The sequence below is a fragment of the Micromys minutus genome, assembly GCF_963924665.1.
Source record: "Micromys minutus genome assembly, chromosome: 1".
In the NCBI taxonomy this organism is placed as follows: Eukaryota; Metazoa; Chordata; class Mammalia; order Rodentia; family Muridae; genus Micromys; species Micromys minutus.
The window spans coordinates 80,586,907-80,608,081 of NC_137969.1; the positions used below are offsets into that span (position 1 = coordinate 80,586,907).

At 39.9% G+C, this 21,175-nt stretch overlaps 1 protein-coding gene across 2 annotated transcripts in view; it reads left to right on the plus strand.

Moving 5' to 3' along the window:
* RABGAP1L (RAB GTPase activating protein 1 like) overlaps positions 1–21,175 on the plus strand; it is a gene marked incomplete at its 5' end in the record, with an annotated part of 560,236 nt that overhangs the window by 388,612 nt on the left and 150,449 nt on the right. For both annotated transcript variants that reach the window (XM_080920559.1, XM_080920560.1), the window contains one exon: positions 10,688–10,729. In XM_080920559.1, the coding sequence (XP_080776685.1) occupies positions 10,688–10,729 (42 nt within the window). The remainder of the gene's footprint in view (positions 1–10,687; positions 10,730–21,175) is intronic.

Here is a 21,175-nt window from a genome sequence, read left to right on the forward strand (position 1 = left end):
ACTTAGGATCTGACATTTGAAGGCTCAAACTTATCCGATGATCCTATCTAGCTCAGGACAGTTAGACACCCACTGATGTCAAACTATAGTGCAACTAGATTATGGAAATATTACCAATTAGAAATGAAGGAATAAATACCAAGGATTAAACTCATGAACTTCTATCATTTTCTGGAAGGAAAAGCGATAAACACTTAACTCTGTCAATTTTTCAATGTTTTGTTCTTTGACTTGCTCTTCTGAGATGCTAACTTCCTCCAGTTTTCTAGTGACCCAAGCTGTTTGTTTTTTCAAACAAGGTCTCCTATAACCCAGATTGGCATCAAACTCAATCACATAGCTGAGAATGGCTGTCAAATTTTGCCTTCCTACTCTGCCTCCTAAATATTACTAATACATGCCTCACCATACATGTATACTCATGTGATTCCAGGAATTGAAAATGGCTGGTGCATACTAGGCCAACACATTACAAACTGTGCCAGTTTGTACCCTAGTCCTAAGGTATTTAGTTTCTTAAGATTAAATTATTGGGCTGGAGAGATGGCTCAGTGGTTAAGAACACTGACTGCTCTTCTGGAGGTCCTGAGTTCAATTCCCAGTAACCACATGGTGGCTCACAGCCATCTGTAATGGGATCTGATGCCCTCTTCTGGTTTGTCTGAGGACAGCTGCAGTGTACTCATATTCATGAAATAAATAAATAATTCTTAAAGAAAAAAAAAAAGAATTACTGACCTGATCATATTATTAAGCTGGGAAAGGGAATAAGTGTTCTCAAAGGATAAAAGAAAAAATACACAGATCAGCTTTCTTCAAAATACATGGCAGAACTCATGGACCATTGGGTAGGTGAAATTCCACATAAAAATTCTGAGTTTAGTTTAGAAACATTACCACGATGGTTCCTAGAACATGTGTGTTTACCTGTGTGTCAGGTATTACATAGAGCCCATGTATTCCTTACAGTGGCCATGTTAGTTCTGTGCAGCTTATGAGGAACCTAAAGTGTAGAGAGTTTAGATTCCCATAGTTATAAAGAGATTAAAAACAATATGATTCAGAGATAAAAAGGCCAAACTCATAACTTTTTATTTCCCAAGAGAGAGAAAGACAAGACTTACTTGTGAAGGAAGTATCTGTGACATTGCACAGTTATCTATAGAGCAAGTATAAGCTGGGACCAAGATAAAGAAAGTAGTGAGAGCACAGGGTCCAGTGAGCAGTAGAGCCCTCCTTCATGGTGTGGTCTCACTGATATATTTAGGAAGGGGTGTGTGAGTGTGTGTGTGTATGTGTGAGAGAGAGAGAGAGACACACAGAGAGAGAGAGACAGAGACAGAGAGAGAGAGAGAGAGAGACAGAGAGAGAGAGAGAGAGAGAGAGAGAGAGAGAGAGAGAGAGAAAGTGAGAAACCAATTACAAAAGCCAAACCAGCCACAGACAGAACATTTCCAATAGGCAGCAGTGCTTCGTCAAAAAATAGAATCATTCCAAAGAACAGGAAAACACTCTAAATCCTGTTAAGCCCAATTTTCTGCTTATCTGTGAGGGAGATCAAGGCAGCAGTGGCAGTGAGGACTGCGGTGCCTCGGGGCCCACGCCAAGATTTATTGATAAGTGAGTATGCATTGGATGAAAACCTTTGTGGTAGAACACCTAGGAAAAGTAGAAGTATATGTTAAAGTTAGGTGGGGAAGAACTTTGTTCTTCTTTAGCTTTTGTTAATTAAAAAATTCAGAAATGAGCCTGGCAGTGGTTGTTGTACACCTTTAATCCCAGTACTGGGAGGCAGATGCAGGAGGATCTCCGAGTTCAAGGCTTGCCTGGTATACAAACTGACTTCCAGAGTGGCCAGGCTACACAGAGAAAACCTGTCTCAAAAAATAAAATAAGCAGAAATGAGGCTGGGGCTATAGCTCAATGATAGAGCAGTTATCTAGCATAAAAAGGGTGCCGGGTTCATCTTTAGTAACACAGGCACACAGACACACAGACACAAAGACATACACACATACAACCGGTGTTTCCTGAAGTTTGTTTTACACTGTTAGAATCTACAGGGCGGTGTGCAATGAACTAAAACATAGGAGAGCTGGTCACACCCCTATTGACTTTCTTAATCAGAATATTCCAGGATGGGATTGAAGAAATAAAATATTGAACAAACCCTCCTGCCACTTTCACCAGTGTTCCGTACTTACCTACTTAGGAACCTTACACAGAGAGAAGCCGAGACACTTACCAACTAACTAGAAAAAGAAATGAACTGTAATAGGTGCCCTCTGAAGCTTTGACTTAAAATGTGCTATTAATGAACTGCTACACTTAACTGCCAAACTGCTTAATATTAAGTTTAGTTTACTATGTTTGGAAGGGAATGGATTTAACAGGATTTCTGGTGTCTTTTCCTGCAGTTAGATATTTTCCAGCAGCCAGGATCATCTAGTTGCTATGGTATCCTTTACTAATTAGGCCTTTGTGCTTCGTTCTATACCACTCTTGTCACATTTTCCTTTCTGTCTTGTTTTATGGAGCTCAGACTAATTAACTGAACTGATTCTTCTATCTTTTCTTTAAAAAGGAACATCTTCTCCTCTCTGGAAGTCAGACCTGTGATTTCCAGTATATTTTCTTGATATGAGAACAACATTTCTTGGAAAAGCTCCTTCAGTGTGAGTGGTTTAATGATCCTCCCCTATTCAGTGGGTGCTTTCTCTTGTGGGTTCCTATAAAAGGAACAATCTCGGTCTTCCATTTTATGGTATCAGTGTCAGTGTGCTGAACTATATCAGGAAGCTGTCAAATGACTATCCACGTTTCATGGAACCAGAAGTTATGGTTTGCCCCTTCAATTACATTGCTTAATTGAAATTATCTATAAGGTCTTTTTTGTTTTGCCTTCTGAAAATGGAGTAGGTAATTATTGTGCTTTAAAGGACATAGTCTACAGATTACAGATATCCCTGACATGTATGTGGATGGATGGAAGGATGGATGGATGGTTGGATGGATGGATGGTTGGATGGATGGATGAATGGTTGGATGGATATTGGGAAAGTGTAGTCTTACATCATTGACTTTACTATGATTTTGCTGGGAAAGAACATGTAAGCCTGTAGCAGTAAGAACTTTGCCAATTTAGAAATGTTTTCATCCAGGAAAACCACCTGCTCATCAGAGCACTGTGTTATTTTTTTAGAATTTTTCATTTCTGTTTTTTGTATAAATAACTTTGTTTCATTAAAGCTTCACATTGAAGTGTAGTTTGAAAAGCATGTGTGTGGTTGGTTTCTCTGGTAAGTAATGTGGTTTCCTAGGAATCAAGCAAAATTTTATTTGCTTTAAAATTTGGTGGTGACATGATGAGCAAATGCTGAGTGTAACTGGATTTTCAATGGGATAGTACAAACAGCTCCTTTTCTCTGAAAGTCACAGATTTGAGATTTTGTTACATTGTTTCCACTGTGTGCTCTTTCATATTATTGTCTGTCAGTTTTTTACCACGTTCAAGCCTAATGTGTGAAGGTTTGAGTCCATCGATAGCACTAGAAGAAATATGTACACATTCCAGTCTTCCATTTATATTTATATTTATTAAGTTTAAAGCATGTCAGTATGTTACCTGTTTGGTTTTTTTTTTTGATTGTTTGTTTGTTTGTTTAGAGACAGGGTCTTGTTACGTAGCTTTGTCTGGCCTGGAACTTGTGGTAGATCATGCTGCCTGTCTCTGTTAGGAAAAAGACAGAGTGAGGGAGATATGTTCTATGGAGGTGTGGTGAGGTATGGGGGAGGGAGTGCCTCTGGCGGACCCATGTTGATGCATCTCTCCCCCCTGAGGGACCAGCCACATGACGGTATAGTACAGAATAGTTTATTCAGGGCACGGGGAGGGAATTAAGAGGGTAGTAGGGGCAGAGAGAGAAGAGGAGAAGAGGAGTAGAGAAGTAGAAGCCAGCATGAGCACGTGGAGAGAGAGATGGGGAAGGTAATGGGGTGAGAGAGCGAGAGAGAGAGAGAGAGAGAGAGAGAGAGAGAGAGAGAGAGAGAGAGAGAGAGAGAGAGAGGAGAGAGAGAGGAGAGAGAGAGGAGGGGACAAGCAGCTCCTTTTATAGTGCCAGGTAACTGTGGGGTGGGTTTACACAATCTCAACAACTCCCTGGAACACACATACACACACATACACACACACATATATATATATACATATTATGGGTAGAGATTAAGAACATTTGGAAGAAAGTTTATCAGGAGTGGTCCTGATGCTAGCTAGCAGCCTCTGCTTCTGGAATGCTAGGTATTAAAGCTGTGTACCACCATACTAGGTTCATTCCTGTGGGTTTTAGAGTGGCCAGTTCATAGGTTTCTGTTAAAGTACCAGACCATCTCATTACCAGAATGTATTTATGTATGCACAAAGACAGATCACAGAATAGACACAGTTGTGAAATTTAATAGAAGTTACATGTCTTCAACAACTTTCTAAATAATTATTACACATTTTCTTACTGCTGGCAAATCATCTAAAGCATTAATTCTCAACCTTCCTAATGCTGAAACCCTTTAATAGTTTCCCATGATGTGCTGATCCCCAAACCATTCATATAATCACACTTTTAGTTATGATGTAGCCAGTTTCTAACATGAGCCAATTTTCTACACTGCTTATGTACATATGCCCATTCACAATTGGAATGTTGTCTGTTACATTTATTGTTTGTGAGTGTTTTCTGGAAAAACTGCAGTATTTGTGAAGACCAAAGTTCCATGCTAGCATTGCATACATCCAAATATTAATAATGCACAGAGGCACAGAAATAGAGCAACAAGAGAGCATATCGAGATACTAGCATGCAGGCTGGAGAGATGGCTCAGCGGTTAAGAGCACTGACTGCTCTTTCAGAGGTCCTGAGTTCAAATCCCAGCAACCACGTGGTGACTCATAATCATCTGTAATGAGATCTGATGCCCTCTTCTGGTGTGTCTGAAGACAGATACAGTGTACTTATATATAATAAATAAATAAATCTTTAAAAAAAACATTTAAAATGCAAGTAGCTATATGGCTCCTGGGAAATATTTTATTGTTATTGTGGTTGTTGTCTGGTCGAGCATCTGCCTCTGTATGGTATAAAATTTCCCCAAGTGATTTTTAATAAATAGCTATGGCTGAATACCACTGATCTAACACACAGAGCCTTTTTGCCTAATAGACTAAAGGCTAGTTGAATTCCTTAATTAAAATTTATTTATTCATTCATTCATTCATTCATTCATTCATTCATTCATTCATTTATTATGTTCTGCCTGCATGCCAGAAGAGGGCATCAGATCCCATCACAGATGGTTGTGAGCCACCATGTGGCTGCTGGGAATTGACCTCTGAAAGAGCAGTCAGTGCTCTTAACCACTGAGCCATCTCTCCAGTCCGAATTTCTTAATTTTTAAAAATTCTAAATTTTGTTATCTGTGTGTTTGAGAATACAGGCACGCATGTGGGAGTCAGATAACAACATTCAGAGTTAGAGATGGGGCAGGAGCCTCATATGTTTATGCTGTACCCTGAGGCTAGGTAGCCCGCAAGCTTCCAGGAGATTCTTCTATCTCCACTCCCCACCTTACTTGCTGAAAGAATACCAGATTGCATATGCAAGCCACTGACCCTTCACCTTTACTTTGGTTTCTAGAATAAAGTCAGCTCCTCCTCTGGCACACACAGCAAGTGCTAAGCATCTCGGAAGCGCCGCCGCCGCTCCCCCCCCCCCCCCCCAGCTTTCTGCTGGTAAAAGTGAATGAAGCAATTTTTAGGTCCTCAAAGCACAAGTAACTTAGGTCCCTTGACTGAGCTCAAAATATATCATGATTCTGAGAATTTTCACTACATTTTGTTTTCTGTAGACCATGCTGCTAGAGACTGTAGGTAACAGGAAATCAACAGAGGGCAGAAGTAAAGGTGGAATTGCTCTAAGATAGGTATTTGAAAAGAAAGGGAAGGGAAAGGGTGGGGAGGATAGGGGAGGGGAGGAAGGAAAGAAAAGGAAAACGGAAAGAGGGAGGGAGGGACAGAGATAGGAAGGGACAGTCATATAATTAGAATTACCCTTCTCAAACTAAACATCTCTGTTCCAAGTAGCACCTGATGACTGGTATGTATCTTTAAAGATACAGACAGGCACTGTCCTCCATAACTTGAGGAACTACTGATAGATGAATGAATGAGTGGCCATCCAATAAAGTCCTGTGTGCAGCAAAGGAAAAGTGCTAGTCCCAATTTATCATGCATCTCTTTCTTTAAAAAAAAAAAAAAAATGTTTTTTTTAATGTTTGATATGCAATATACCAAACACTTAGTTGACTATTCATTTGGTTGGAAATAATAAATGTGAATGTGTTATAAAACTGGGGGAAGGGGAGAGTAAAAATCACCTGCTGTGTGTATATTTTACATCATATTAGTCATCAGTAGTAACAGGGAAGATGTGGCCATGAGGGTTTTTCAGTGGCTGTTCTGAGGGCCTGTGAAACAGGAAACAGTTACTTGACTTTCAGTGCTCCAATACTGACCTCTACTGGTTGCCCATGAAAAATCCTCACCGCCAAATCACCTCTTTTTGTTAATTACCTATCAAATTCCAATTAATCTGTCCTAAAAGATTGGACCTTTAACGTGTTTAAAGAGAGTAAGAGTCATGCAGTGAACATTTGGCTGATGTGCTGCCCTATTCTCACTGAAGGACTTCAGTTTAAAAGCAGCTTCTTTGTCTTTTGAGAACATGGAGAGCATTGCAGACTATAGAAGAGAGGAACTTATCAAAGAAAGGCAAACTAGATTCTCCTCTGCTTAGGTCCTTGTGTACTGTGCAAGTCACACCAGAACCAGGTGGATTTTATGGAGGGACATTAGTGTCACATAGCCTCCTGGTGGTATGACTGAAAGGAGCACATTGTCACTTCTGTGGTATTTGTGCAGAAACATAACCTAAATTGAATCACACAGAAATCAAATTAAGGAAAAGTTTTCAAACAAAAACAAACTGGTCAGTATTCTTCAGAGATGCCATAGACATGGAGATGAGGGTGAAGTCTGCCCTAGATGACAGACTAGACAGACGGGAAACTGAATTTAAAGTGTGGGCTAGGACTATATCCTAGATCAGAAAAGGGGGACATATGCCAAACATTTGGCCAAGGTTTCATCCTCCCTGGGACTGTCTATTTGTTATCTAGTTAGCATACTGACATTTGGTGATACTGTGTAAAGTACACAGAGATTCTTGGTACTGTTTGGTTTTTTATTTTTTTCAGACATTTGCTTAGTTAAATTATTTCAGTGAATGTTTTAAAATTAAAATCACATATTGATTTTATTCATGGTCTTGTGAGTTAAAGATTTGGGAAAGCTCAACTGTATGACCAGTTTTTGGTTCACGTGGCATGAGTTAGAACATCCAATTCACTTCTTTTATGTATCAGCATCTTGGTAATCCTTGGTCTACCAATAACATTGTCTGGTCCACCATACCTCTCATTGTTCACCTTAGAATATGGAGGTCTAAGTGTCCTGTGCTTCCTGTGCTACACTGGCTTCCCAGAGTGACAGTCTAGGAGAGCAGAGGATCAGTCCCTGAGAGCCAGGGTTCAGAAGCTGGCCTTGCATCACTCCCACTGTCTTCTGTCATCAAAGCAGTGACATAGTCACCCCATTGAGAGGAGGGTCCAGAGGCCCTGCCTCTTAGAGGGAGAAGTGTCAAGGACTTGAAGCCATCCTTAACTACCACAGATACCTACGGAAGTTCCCTGTTTCTGTGAGGGTGCTCCCCATTCACCCACCCACCCTCAATTTTTCTTACCAGAGTTTTACAAGGGAAGAAATTGCCTTGCTGACCCCTTCTGACCTAGAATAGTGCCTAAAACCTCAAGCAGATGTTACTAAGTGAGTTTAAGATGAAATGAATGAGAACACCGTGGATCTGTGTCACTCTGACAGTCCTAATTCTGACCCTGGCCTTAGGAGCCTGAAAAATTGTGGTGTCTCTGAGGCTCAGTTTTTCTGGCTCAAAAAATGGTAACAATAATAAATATTGCACAGATTTGTGGAGAAAGTTTTATTAGAAAAAAAGCCATAAAGTGCTGAAGGTGACAGGTTAATATATGCACATCACTTGATTTTTTTATGTGCTTTTTTTTCTTTTGTCAGTACACCTTCCTGGGGTGCTATGTCCTCTTTTGGATGGATCAGAGGACCAGCACCCATTCCTCCTCCTGCCTGTAGAGTCCTCTTATCTCAGCTCCTACAGATTTGTTGACCTTTCACTCCCTTGATAACTTTCCACTCCCACACCCAATGACCCAGGTGTTGATTTACATATAGACCTTTCTTTCTTTCTTTCTACCTTTCTTTCTTTCTTTCTTTCTTTCTTTCTTTCTTTCTTTCTTTCTTTCTTTCTTTCTTTCTGTCTTTCTTTCTTTCTTTCTTTCTTTCTTTCTTTAAGATTTACTTACTGCATATAAGTACACTGTAGCTGTTTTCAGACACAGGAAAAAAGGGCATCAGATCTTATTACAGATGGTTGTGAGCCACCATGTGATTGCTGAGATTTGAACTCAGGACCTCTGGAGAAGCGGTCAGTGCTCTTAACCGCTGAGCCATTTCTCCAGACCCATGTGGCCCTTTCTTGACATCACCTTTTCAGCATGTATCCCCAATGCTGTCAGCACTGCTTTTGATAGCATCTCTCACAAGCTCCCAGCTTTCTCTGAACGCTTGGTTATCTTTTCATCATAACCAAATATTCAGTCTTTCTTTCAATGAGTGCTCAACTGTCAGCCTTTATTTATGTAGGATTGTGAGTACTTAGTGGCTAGCTCACCCAGGAACACCATGATCTGCACATTAGAGCAATTACTCAGTTTGGGGCAATTAGTTGTAGATGTTCTTTAAGGCAAAGATATTGCTAGAGTCTGACTGCATTATGAACTGGAATCCAGATCAGTTAAGGAACCATTTCTTCATGCACACAAGGCTGATCCTAATCTGCTATCACTAGAGGGAAGTGGTGAGCTATTCTTTCTGCAGCAGATTGGGTTGTTACTGTCTCATATCCTGGAAGCAGCCAGCCATGTTTTTGAGAGTGTTTTCGATATAGAAACAAATAATAGAGTCTTGTTTGGATGGAATGCCCCTATTTCTACTTTTCTTCTCTGTGATTTTACTTGTAGTTAAATGGAGGACTCCCTTTAATCCTTTGAATTTAGAGGATACAATAAATAATACTGACATAAGAGATAGATTCACTTAATTGTACTCTGAGCATGTGTGTGTGTGTGTGTGTGTGTGTGTGTGTGTGTGTGTGTGTGTTTTGTTTGTTTTGTTTTGTTTCAAGACAGTCTCACATAGCTCTGGGTTGGCCTTCAACTCATAAATACTAATAGACATTCTTCTACCTCCCAAATGCTGGAACTAAAGCTATATGCAACTACACCTGGCTTACATACTCTTATTTATTGTTTATTATTTTGTTCTTATGCTAAAACATAGTAGGTAGATTCCATATTGAAAGTAACAGGTAACCATAACAACAGTTATTTAATTTTGCTCAGTAATCCCTTTATCTTGTTTATTGAAAGCACATAAAACATAATATAAAAAAGAAATTAGGAATCTTTTGTCTCCATAATTGTTCAACAACTCTTCTGTCACTGGACTGAGCTCACAGTTTACCTTCAGCTCCAATATGGCTTTCACAGAACTAGTTTTTCACTATTGTAAATTTACATGGTTTTCATGAAAATGGGGGAAAGGGGGTCTCTCAGGGACACTACAAGTTACCACCTGCATCTATGCAGAGCACATACACACACACCTGCCCCATCCCCCAAGGTGAGCACTAAAGCACACAAACACTAAGCAGGCAGTGGAAATCCCTTGTACTCAGTACAGGTTTTTCTGTGCTGTCTCCCACTCAGCAGCAGTTTCTCTTTGCTTTGTGTCAAGGTATCCACACTACCCAGAAACCCAGAGTAGGATTAGAAAATTCAACCAATAATTTTAAAAATCACCATCCCTTTTCAATCTTGAACAAGGAACTTCATTTTTGCAAACCTTAGACATAGAGAAATAACCCACAAATGGATAGAGGATAAATACTTTATAAAAGACAGTAATTTTATGTATTAAGTAGAAGACTGAATTTTAATAAGTATGTCAGAGAAGTTTTAATTACTAGTTTATTGATAGTTCTGTGACAGAGCACCCAATTGAAGCAAGTTAAGGGAAGAAGGACTTACTTTAGCTCACTAGTTAAAAGGTGATGCCATCATGGTCGGGGAAAGGGGACCCACGTCTGTGGCAGCAGGGGCACAAGGCTACCTGCTCACTGTCAGCAGGTGAAGAAAGAGATCTCTGTCTGGAAGTGAAGCTGGCCTATAACCTTCAGCTCTGTCCTGAACCTGCCAGGTAAACACTGTGGGCAGCAGGCCTCATTATCTCCTAAAACAGCACCACTGACTAGGCCTTCGCAAGTATTTCACATTCAACCATAATGTTATTATAAATAAAAATGAGAGAATTTGAGAATTTTGTTAATAATATAGGATATCATGAGAAAATGCTTAATAAACTACTGAAAGGAAATGTAATCCTCATGATGTTTACTTACTTAATTTATTTACTTATTTTCTGTTGCAGGGTTTGAATATAATCTTTCATGTAGCTTTGGCTCTTCTAAAGGTATGTCTATTTTCATCTTAACTTGCCAAAATATTTTACCTCTTTTGCTTGTCACTGGAATTATTCTGTATAGAGCCTGTGACTGTTTTTAGCCTCTGTAAAATTTGTATTTATGTGTTTGCAAGTATGTTTCTTGTGTGGCGGGGGTTGGCGGGGACTTCGTGCCATGGTGTGCAAGATCAGAGGCATCCCTCAGGGATCAGTTCTCCCCTTGCACTGTGGGATTCAAAGATTGAAGTAGGCCGTCAGGGTTGCTCAGCCGCCATGCTGAACTAGTCTGCCAGCACAGACAGAGAAAGACCACATTTCTGAGAAAGTCTGATCCTCTCCCTGATATTCAAGTTTTCATTTATTTGGTATTGGATTTTCTTAAAATATATTTAATATTGCTGACACTTATCCCATAAACATAAAAGATGCTTTCATTCATATGAGCTAAGTGATATGAGACAAAGTTAAACCTATTTTCTGTCAAAATGAAGCCCCTTTTTTCATAAAATACTTATCATAATAATATCCCTGGATGTACCTAAGCATATAATTAAGTTATTTAAGAGCTTCTATAACATACTAAAAAAGAAACTACTACATTTAATTTCCTGTTCTTTCCCCTAATGGCTGGAAATACGTAACAATTTAGAATGTAATTATAATCACCTTGCTGAATGTTATATCAACATATCAGTTTAAGGTCTAACAGTGTAATAACAGTAAGATATTTGCTACAAACTCGGTAAAAATAACCCAGAGAAGACATTATTGAAGATTAAAATTGCTTTTCTTTTCCCCAAAAAGATTGTGGTTCAGTCACCAATGTGACTAAGCAGGTGCTCTTAATCTTGGGGCCAGCTCTCCAGGCCCCTACTTAAAAACTGTTTCCATAAAATGGTTGAGATATATTTACTTATTCCTTTCATAAAATTGTGAATCTTGACTTTGGCTTTTTTCTAATATTAAATCTAAACTTTACCATGTGCCCTCTCAAGAAGGTTTGAATAAAGCTTAATAAGGACTAGATAGGGAAAGCATTTTATGTGTTTCAGACTAAAAATGTCATCAGATCATACATATGTACAAATAAGTCCAACAAAGTTCTGCCCTTTGCTATAATTTCTTTTTTTCTTTTTCATTCTGAGGCATTATATGTTTTCCAAAAGTCTTTTCTTATGTTTGGTAGCTCATTTACTAGTGTTTAGTTTGCCTTTCTACAGCGCAGTGCTATTGCTCTGAATATAAGGCCTTTACTGTGTGCCAGCTTAATTTTGTAGTATGGATTCCATTGCTTTCTTGAACAGCATGTTGACTTATTTGTAGTGTTTTTAATTTTTTAGCATTTTAACCCAGATGTAGCCTTGGCAGAGGATGGTTATTGACCTCTGAGTAGAAAGGCATCTGTTATCTTCTTTAGTGATACATGAACATCCTTAAACATCATATTACATGGTTAGAGTAGTTAGAAAACATGAAAGAGGAAACACTTGTAAAGTAGGAACCTGTGCTTCTGACTTACCCTGTACGAATCCTGAATCGGACTCTACACAGAGATGGAATATGTGTGACTACATTACAGTGAACACCATCGATCTAACTACCCACCTGGCAGAAGGAACATTCAAACATGCACAATACTGACTGACTTCTCATTTCTTGTATGTGAGAAAAAGGATGTGTTTATATAAAAGTTAAGACCTGACAGCTTTCAGCAGTTGTAAGTGTGACTGGATTTTGAAGAGATGCTTTCTCAGTATTGGAAGCATCTTTTGTGCTGTCAACTAGCATAAACACAGGCCCAGGGGATAACTGAAGAGGCTGAAGCCCAGGGGTGTCTGGGATGTTGTATCTCAGTAATGACAAAGCTCAAGTTAATTGCTTTGGTTTTTATTTACTTCTATCACATCCTAATTGAACATAATCATGGGAGTCCTTGTAATATTTTCATACATGAGTATAATGTCCTTTGATTATGTTACATGGTGACGCTTCACCCAGCTATGCTTGTTGGTTCTTCCCCACCCTACTGTCCCCTCTCTCTCTAATAGTCCCCTTTCTTTCATGTTCTCTTTGTAGCAACTATTTTTCACATTGAAGAAAATATATAATATTCATCTTTCTGGGTTTGGCAGATTTTGCTTAGTGTGGTGATCTTCAGTTCAATTTATTTTCTTGAAAGTGACATAAATCCACCTTTTATAGCCAACAAGTCCATCATGTGTCTTTACTACATTTTCCATATTGTCTGTTGGTGAGCATCAAGGCTGATTCTATGTCTTGACTATTGTGAACAGTGTCACTGTGAACATAAGTGTGCAAGTTTCTCTGATGTGCTGGCTTGGATTTCTTCAGGTATATAAAACTAAACACTAGTACAGGTAGAAAATATTGTAGTTCTATTTTTAGTTTGTGAAAAATGTTCATATCGTTGTTCAGAAGGATGGTATTAGTTGACATTCCTAACAAGTGGTGTATTAGGGGTTTCTTTCCCCCTTTGTTCTCACCAGTTTGTTTTGTTTCTATGTGTGTATGTTTGAGACAGGGTCTCACATGTCTATATTGTAGTTAAGATCATGTAGACCAGCGGTTCTCAACCATCCTAATACTGTGATCTTTAGTATAGTTGATCATGGTTGTCTTGACCCCCAACCATAAAATTATTATTTTTTGCTACTTTGTAACTGTAATTTTGCTACTGTTATTAATCATATGTATATATCTGATATGCAACACCTTTTGTGAAAAGGTCATTTGACCCCCAAAGGGGTTGTGACTCACATGTTGAGAACCACTGATACAGATATTGGCGCCAGACTATATATCTTCAAGTGTCATCTCCAGAAAAGGTATCCAATGATGCATCTAATTCATCCTCAACAGTCCACGAACTCTTTACTGCTTCAACATTGTTTGAAATTCCATATTCAAAGTCTCCTTAGACACATGGCAAACTAAATTTTCAGCCCCTTAAAAATAAAAGGTCACAACAAAAGTTATATGTTTCCTAGATAAATTGAGGACAAGCACATGCAAACATTTTTATTCCAAAGATAGGAACAGTAAGAAATCAACCCAAAGTAAGACCAAAACCAAGCAAAGCCATCACTTAAATCTGTGTCTGATTGAGACACACTGTGGCTTGTAAGGACCTGTGAGTAAGAGCAACACCACTCCTGCAGCCTTGCTGATGGTCCAGGAGGCCACTCTGTCAGACTGGCTTTGCTCTCTACCTACAACTTCCCTTAGCACATTCTGGTCTTTGCTGACCCCTCTGCCTTCCTGGAATCTCTACAGCAGCTTCAGGCTCTCTCACCGTCTCACTCTCCATCCTCTGTGGAACTGCCCATGGGGAGTCTCTTCCTGCAGTACATCCCAGGCTTTCCTTTGACATGTCAGTGAAAACTACACAGTTCTTACATGCTTAATGATTACAAAACTAGCCTTGCTTGGATATTGCCAAGGCCTTATGTCAACATAAGTTATCCTGGGCCCACTTAAACCTTGACCAGCCTTTCAGCTAAGTGTAAAGTCAAGTCCACGGGTTCTTTGGCTGTAAAGGGTACCCTGGATCTTATCACAAATCTTGGAATTAGAATTTTATATCTACGTCTGTGAGCCTGTGACAGAGAGGATGGTCCTGTAGAGTGTTAAGATACTCTTGGGACAGCTATTCTCTTGTGCACACAAATGTCACTTGGCTTTTTTATGTTATAGTAACTCCACAGTCTTTGCCCCCAAACTACTTTACACATATGTTCAATTTCTGACTGAACTGCAGATGAACAACAACAACAAAAAGTTTTACTCCTCTCCTTTTTGTCTCCCAATTATCACTTTAAATATGATGAATTTGCAGTCTGAATGCCTTGTGACCTTGAAGGTCCCTCTTTAAGGACACTATTCCCTACTTTGGTGATAACTAGCTTTTTGTGGTTAAATATTTAAGAGAAATTACTTTTTAAAAGGCAGGATTTATGCAGACATTATAGTTAATTGCCACCAAGCCTGATGACCTGAGTTTGATCCCTGGTAACCATGTGGTAGAAGGAAAGAACCAACTCTGGCAAGTTGCTCTGTGATCTCAAGCATACCGTATCATACATAGAAGTTTCACACACACACACACACACACACACACACACACACATACACACACACACACACACACACACACACACACACACACACACAAAGTAATTAAAAACTTTTGGAAGTTTCCTTCAAGATTGGTTGCATACTTGCATTAAGACTGAGGTGAAAATTCCTAGGCAAATGGATGGAACTAGAGACTATCATCCTGAGTGAGGTAACCCAGTCACAAAAGAGCACTCATGGTATGTACTCACCATTAAGCGGATACTAGCCCCAGAAAGCTCTGAATACCAAGAAACAATTCACAGATCTTGTGAAGCTCAAAAAAAAGGAAGGCCAAAATGTGGATGCCTCAGTCCTTCTTAGAAGGGAGAACAAAACGCTCATGGGAGGAAATACAAGGTCAAATAGAGGAGCAGAGATTGAAGAAAAGATTATTCAGAAGCTGCCTCACCTTGGGATCCACCCCATATGCAGCCACCAAACCCAACCACTATTGCTGATGAGAAAAAGTACTTATTGGCAGGAATCAGATAGGGATGCCTCCTCAGGGGTTCTACCAGAGTCATATAGTTACAGCTGAGCATGCTTGCAGCTAACCTTTGGACCAAACATGGGGACCCCAATGAAGGTGCTAAAGAAAGGACTAAAGGAGCTGAAAGGGGTTGCAACCTCATGGGAAGAACATTATTAACCAACCAAACCCTCCACAACTTCCATGGACTAAAACACCAACCATTGGGCACACATTGAAAGACCTATGGCTCCAGTTGCATATGTAACAGAAGATAGCAGGGTTTGGCATCAGTGAGAGAAGAGGCCTTTGGTCCAGGAAGGGCATGTTTCTCCAGTGTAGGGGAATGCCAAGGCATTGTGGTGGAGAGGATGATTAGGAGTGAGTGCACCTTTGTGGAGACAAGTGGAGGGGGAGGGAGGATAGGAGGGGGGCTGGGAGAGGGAAGGAAGGGGATAACATTTCAAATGTAAATACAGAGAGTGTCTAATAAAATCAAAAGAGAAAAAAAAAAAAAAAAAGACTGAGGTGAATTACAACTTCATGGTGGCCTAAATACATGGCAAAGGTTTCTCACCTAGGAATGGCCAGAAAGACAGAGAGGGGTCCAGCCAGGGCTACAGCCCCAACCAGTCTAATTTTTCAGGCAGGCCTTACTGCTGAGAGTTTTTATGGCCCTCTGAGGCAGTATAGAAAGTCTTGGTGATAGGAGAAGGGGAAGAAGCACCTCCTCCAGAGTCCAGCTGAAACCCCCACCAGCCAAAGCTGCAAGGATTCCAGCACAGTGGCCAATGCTTACAACCTTTCTCCCTTCCCCACTGTAAACCCGCCAGAGCTTCTTGCACATGTCTCCTAAGCAACCCTGTAATCTCACCTCTTGAGTAAAGAGAATAAAAGGAGGCTTTCTTAGAAGGATTTTTGAGATATACTTGAGAGCCACAAATGCTATATACAACTAATTCTAAACTGATTAAGTATGACTGTCTCTTGAGGAGCCTGTACTCACATTTGGGTATGATTTGCTTTCTGCACCTCTCTCCAGGAAGTCCACACCCATGCTGTTCACTGAATTTTCCCTTCTTTCCCCAAGAGTCTCTTTACCTCCTGACCCTCATGTGTAAGACTACATTAAAACACTTTTAATAAGTCTCCCACTCTGCTTAGTTGTAAAGTGGCTAATTCTGAAATTGTTCTCAGTGTTGATACTACAGTTCTAGTTTGGCCTGAGTTGACACCCCTAAAAGCGTAGGAGAGCTATATATAAATCTATCATGGGTTGATCCACTAACTAGCTCAGAGCCATTGTGTTCAAGTCTCTCTCAGTGATCAGATGCACCATGTGAAATGAAGGCTTCCACATGAGCCTTTTGTGGGGGATAGTTATATCCAAACCACAATAACCTTATATCCCATCTCTCTCTCTATATATACACACACACACACACACACACACACACACACACACACACACACAGAATAGGAGGATATGGCTAAAATGGAGCTAAGTGTGGTCTCTACCTAATTTACAAGAGAACCCATTCCCATTTGATAAAGCCTTCCTATCAGTTTTCTGCTCTTCCAGACCCCACTTGAATCACTCAGTAAGCTCTGCTTACATCATTTTAAGCTCTCTATAGGTCCTCCAAACTTCTCCAGATTTCTCCTGCTAAGTAATCCCAAAGTTTCTCACATTGTCCATCATATAGTAATGGCAATGACCTTACTTCTTAGAAACAATTTTCTGTCAGCCAGCCTTCAGGCATTGTAACAAATACTCAAGATGATCACACCTTATAAAGAGGAACTATTTATTTTTTATCATAATATGTAGTAGTCCATGACTGATTGGCCCTGTTGCTTTTGAGGCTGTGGTGAGGCATCTAACAGCAAAACTGCTAGCATCAGAGCCAGGGAAGGAAAAGGGAATAAAGGGAGCAGGGTCCCACAGTCTGCTTCAGCAGCATATCCTTGGTGTCCTAAGTGTCCCAGTAGGTCCTATCTCTTTGAAGATACTGCTCTCTGAAAACCAAGTCTCTGGCATACATTTTTTGAGGGGACATCTGGACACAAAGAATAATAAGGCATAATTCATCCTCTGTTAGTGTCTTTATATGGCCAAAGGAGAAATAAAGAAATGGATCTACTAGACAGTTACAGAATTAGGAGTTGTTTGTGAGAGGTGAGGGGACACATCACACACTTCACACCTCTCTCTCTCTCTCTCTCTCTCTCTCTCTCTCTCTCTCTCTCTCTCTCACACACACACACACACACACACACACACACACACACACACACACACACACACAAGCTGTTTAACACCAGGCTGGTGAGTTCAGTATTCCTTTGACCTTCCAAAAGATAATTCCCACTTCCCTTTCTGCTGCCCTTGAGAGGAAGGACTGGCGTGCTGCAGATAAGTCGCCTGCAGTGTAAGACCTTGCTTGAACACCATCTGTGTTAGGGGAGTCGCACATGCTAAAACTGGCAGTGAGTTTTTGGTCTGCTTGGCATTTGATGAAGCACTTGAGAGTTCAGAGTTCTCGTTTCTGTGCTCAGAGATGGCAGCATAAGAACAGCTGGAGGTCCGGCTGTATTTTCTTCAGTCAGGTTTGTAGATAGAAGTGAACAGACCTGGCTTGGAGGGAAACTGCAGTGGCTTTTGCTTGCAGCTCAGGTTTGGTGTTTTCCCTTTGCTGAAAGAACAGCTGCTCTCCAGCTGGTGGCAGCAGAGCTCTACATCTAGATGTGGAAATGGTTAACCGCACAGCACGCCTTGCTGTCCTGTTTTGTGACTCCTAGAATTATGCAGCATCTCTACTTTAAATGCTTTGTATTTTTGTCTAACTTGCCCTCTGTCTTATGATAGATTCATGCCAAAAACAAACCAACAAATACATATAGAACTTTTTAATTACTGTGAGTTCTCAGGAAATTTTGATTTAGAAACGTTGCGTTTTGTGAAGTAGGGATCTGTCTATATAGCGGGAAGTCTATCATCACAGTGCATTGCATGCATCCAATCTTATTATAAATGTATTGAGGCAATCTTTTATTGCTTATCTCTCATTAGGCAGTCTAAAGTGCCTGGAATCAAGGTACGCCATTTAATCTCATTGTACCTTAAGAAATATGAGATCATTTGGCAGACAGAATCAAAACTCTCTGCCCCATTTTTGTGAGTAAAGTAAGTTCTCAGCATAAATTTATTCAAGGTTTTGACCCCTTCCTTAAAAACATCTTTCTTCATCTTTATCCTCCACTGCTTTGCACGGTTCTGCCTTTTATATGGCTATGGTTAGCATTCGTTCATGTTCTTAGTCCTATCCTCCCTGCCTCGCTTTCAAGAAGCCCTTCAGAGTAGGTTGGCTCAGGTGTACGACAGAGATTCTGAAAGAACCTGTTTTGTTCAGTCCAAGGTTAGGTGTGTATGGTGAGGAGAAATAGAGATAAAATCTGGTGTCCTGAAGTTGTCATGGCTGTAGTAGGAGAATGATATTTTTCCTGTCTTTTAGGGAACTGCTGGGCCAGGCATAACCGCACACTTCTTTAATCCCAGCACTCAGGAGGCAGAGGTGGGAGAGCTTCACTCCAAACTGATCTACATAGTGGGTTACAGGTCCCCAGGGCTACATAGCAAGACTGCCTCAAAAAGAAGTAAATACAGGGGAAGGGTTGGTGACCTAAAGACCGGTTGCCAGCTTTAGTCTGGGAACACGAGGAAAGATTTTTTTTTTTAAAGAGATCATAACTAAACCGAGAACAGAGGATTTTAGGCAGGACTAGCAACATGCAAATATTACAAAAGAAGAAATTCAAATGGTGTATGGTATGAAGCATCTCTGGCCATCAGAGAAATTAAAATTGAAGCTACTTTGAGATTCCATTCATCTCAGTCTTTATGTTAGATATGAGTGTTCAAGACAGTGTAAACAGAGGCCAAGAAGTAAAGGAGACCCTTAGGATGGGAAGGTAAAGGAGAGAATTTAAGAGAGAACATGAGGAAAACAACAATAATGTGGAAGCAGGGGTGGGGGTGGGGCAAAGAGTGCAGCAGGGCGGGGAAGAAAAAGTGAAGAGAGAGCCAACCGTGTGAAATAGGAAAGCCACTTGTACAAACTGCTACTTTATAAACTCTTTTTAAGAAGATTTATTGTGTGTGTGTGTGTGTGTGTGTGTCTGTAGCTGTCAGACACACCAGAAGAGGGCATCGGATTCCATTACAGATGGTTGTGAGCCACCATGTGGTTGTTGAGAATTGAACTCAGGACCTTTGGAAGAACAGTTAGTGCTCTTCACCCCTGAGCCATCTCTCCAGCCCTTGTAAACTCTTTTAAGTAAAATCTATAAAAATAAAATAAGTTGGTGGCCAAGTTGGTTCTTTGCTGTGAAGTTCTGAAGGTTTTATACTGCTACTGTCAATTTGTGGGTTTTCATCTGAAACTAGACTTTTAGAAAAACATATTTTTATTGCTACATGTATACATTGCCTATGGAAGCCAGAAAATGGCACCAGGTCTCCTGGAAGTGGGGTTATGAATGTGTGTAAGCCACCTAGAAATCCTATTTAAAAGCATGTTTGAATGTAGCTATTGTGCAGCTATTTTTCTAATGCACACCTCCACTATACTTAATCTATCTTATTCACACACACACACACACACACACACACACACACACACAATGTGTTGAAGCTATTCGGAAACAGTTGACCTCTGTTATATAATTTTATTTGACTTATAATATTATGATATCAGTTGATTCTCAAAGTGAATCATAAGATTGTTAGTTGCATCATTTTAGGGAGCAAAATTAGTCTATTGCCTATTAAAAAGTAATAATAGTAATCCACACACATAAAGAGGGTCATGACAGCTTATTGATTACTGACAGCCTTTAACCAAAGTGCTAATTGCATAATAGTGGTGTATCTTTACACAGCAATTATAGTTTGTGAGGTGCACCTAAATGCCTTTTTATGCAGTTGTTATGAGTAGTAGCAAGGGCCTTGTCTCCTTCTAAGTACTTGAGGTGTACTAGATGCTGTATCATGCACTTATTAAATAATCTTCCTGATCTTACATTTTCTCTTTGTTATAGTGAAATACAACATAAGATCCACCATGTTAGTCATTTTCATGTCTGCAGTTTCTGTACTTGAAGGCATTCTCAGTACCTTACAAAACTAGCAGGAATTCCCAGTCCTCTTTATTGTCCCCAGAAGAGCTTGTATGCCCCTCTCTTCCATCTTCCCAGTTACCATTCTGCATCCAGTCTTGTGACCTTGACTGTTCTAGGTACCTGATATAAGTGTTAACAGTGTTTGTGCCTTTCACTTAGCATAGTGTATTACCCTTGATTTTATCAGTCTCATTTCTGTTGTAGTGTAGTTTCATTAGGGAGTGTGTTGTCTCATTTGGCTCAAAGCATCATCCATCTAGGCAAGTTAGACAACAGAGCCACAGTTTGTTCTGTCTTCCTGTGGAGCTAGCATTTGCAACCCTAAGCTATAGTGTGTGTGTGTGTGTGTGTGTGTGTGTGTGTGTGTGTGTGTGTGTGTGTGTGCATTTTAAACTTTACAGATATTCTATAAAAAAGAGAGATGATACTCACACTTAGTAATTCAGTCAAAATTCTCTGCCTTTTCATCTTGCTCAGCAGGAAATTCTGAGACTGTAATAAAATCAACTTCTACTGCAAAAGTATTGCATCTCTGTGACAGTAAAAAGAAAGCTTTTCAGGGAAATTACTTATAGGCTGTGCATTTAAGATTGTCCCAATTAAAAATATTTTTTGGTTGAATAGGATACAGATAGAGAAACCCAGAGCTATTATATGAACAAATAGTT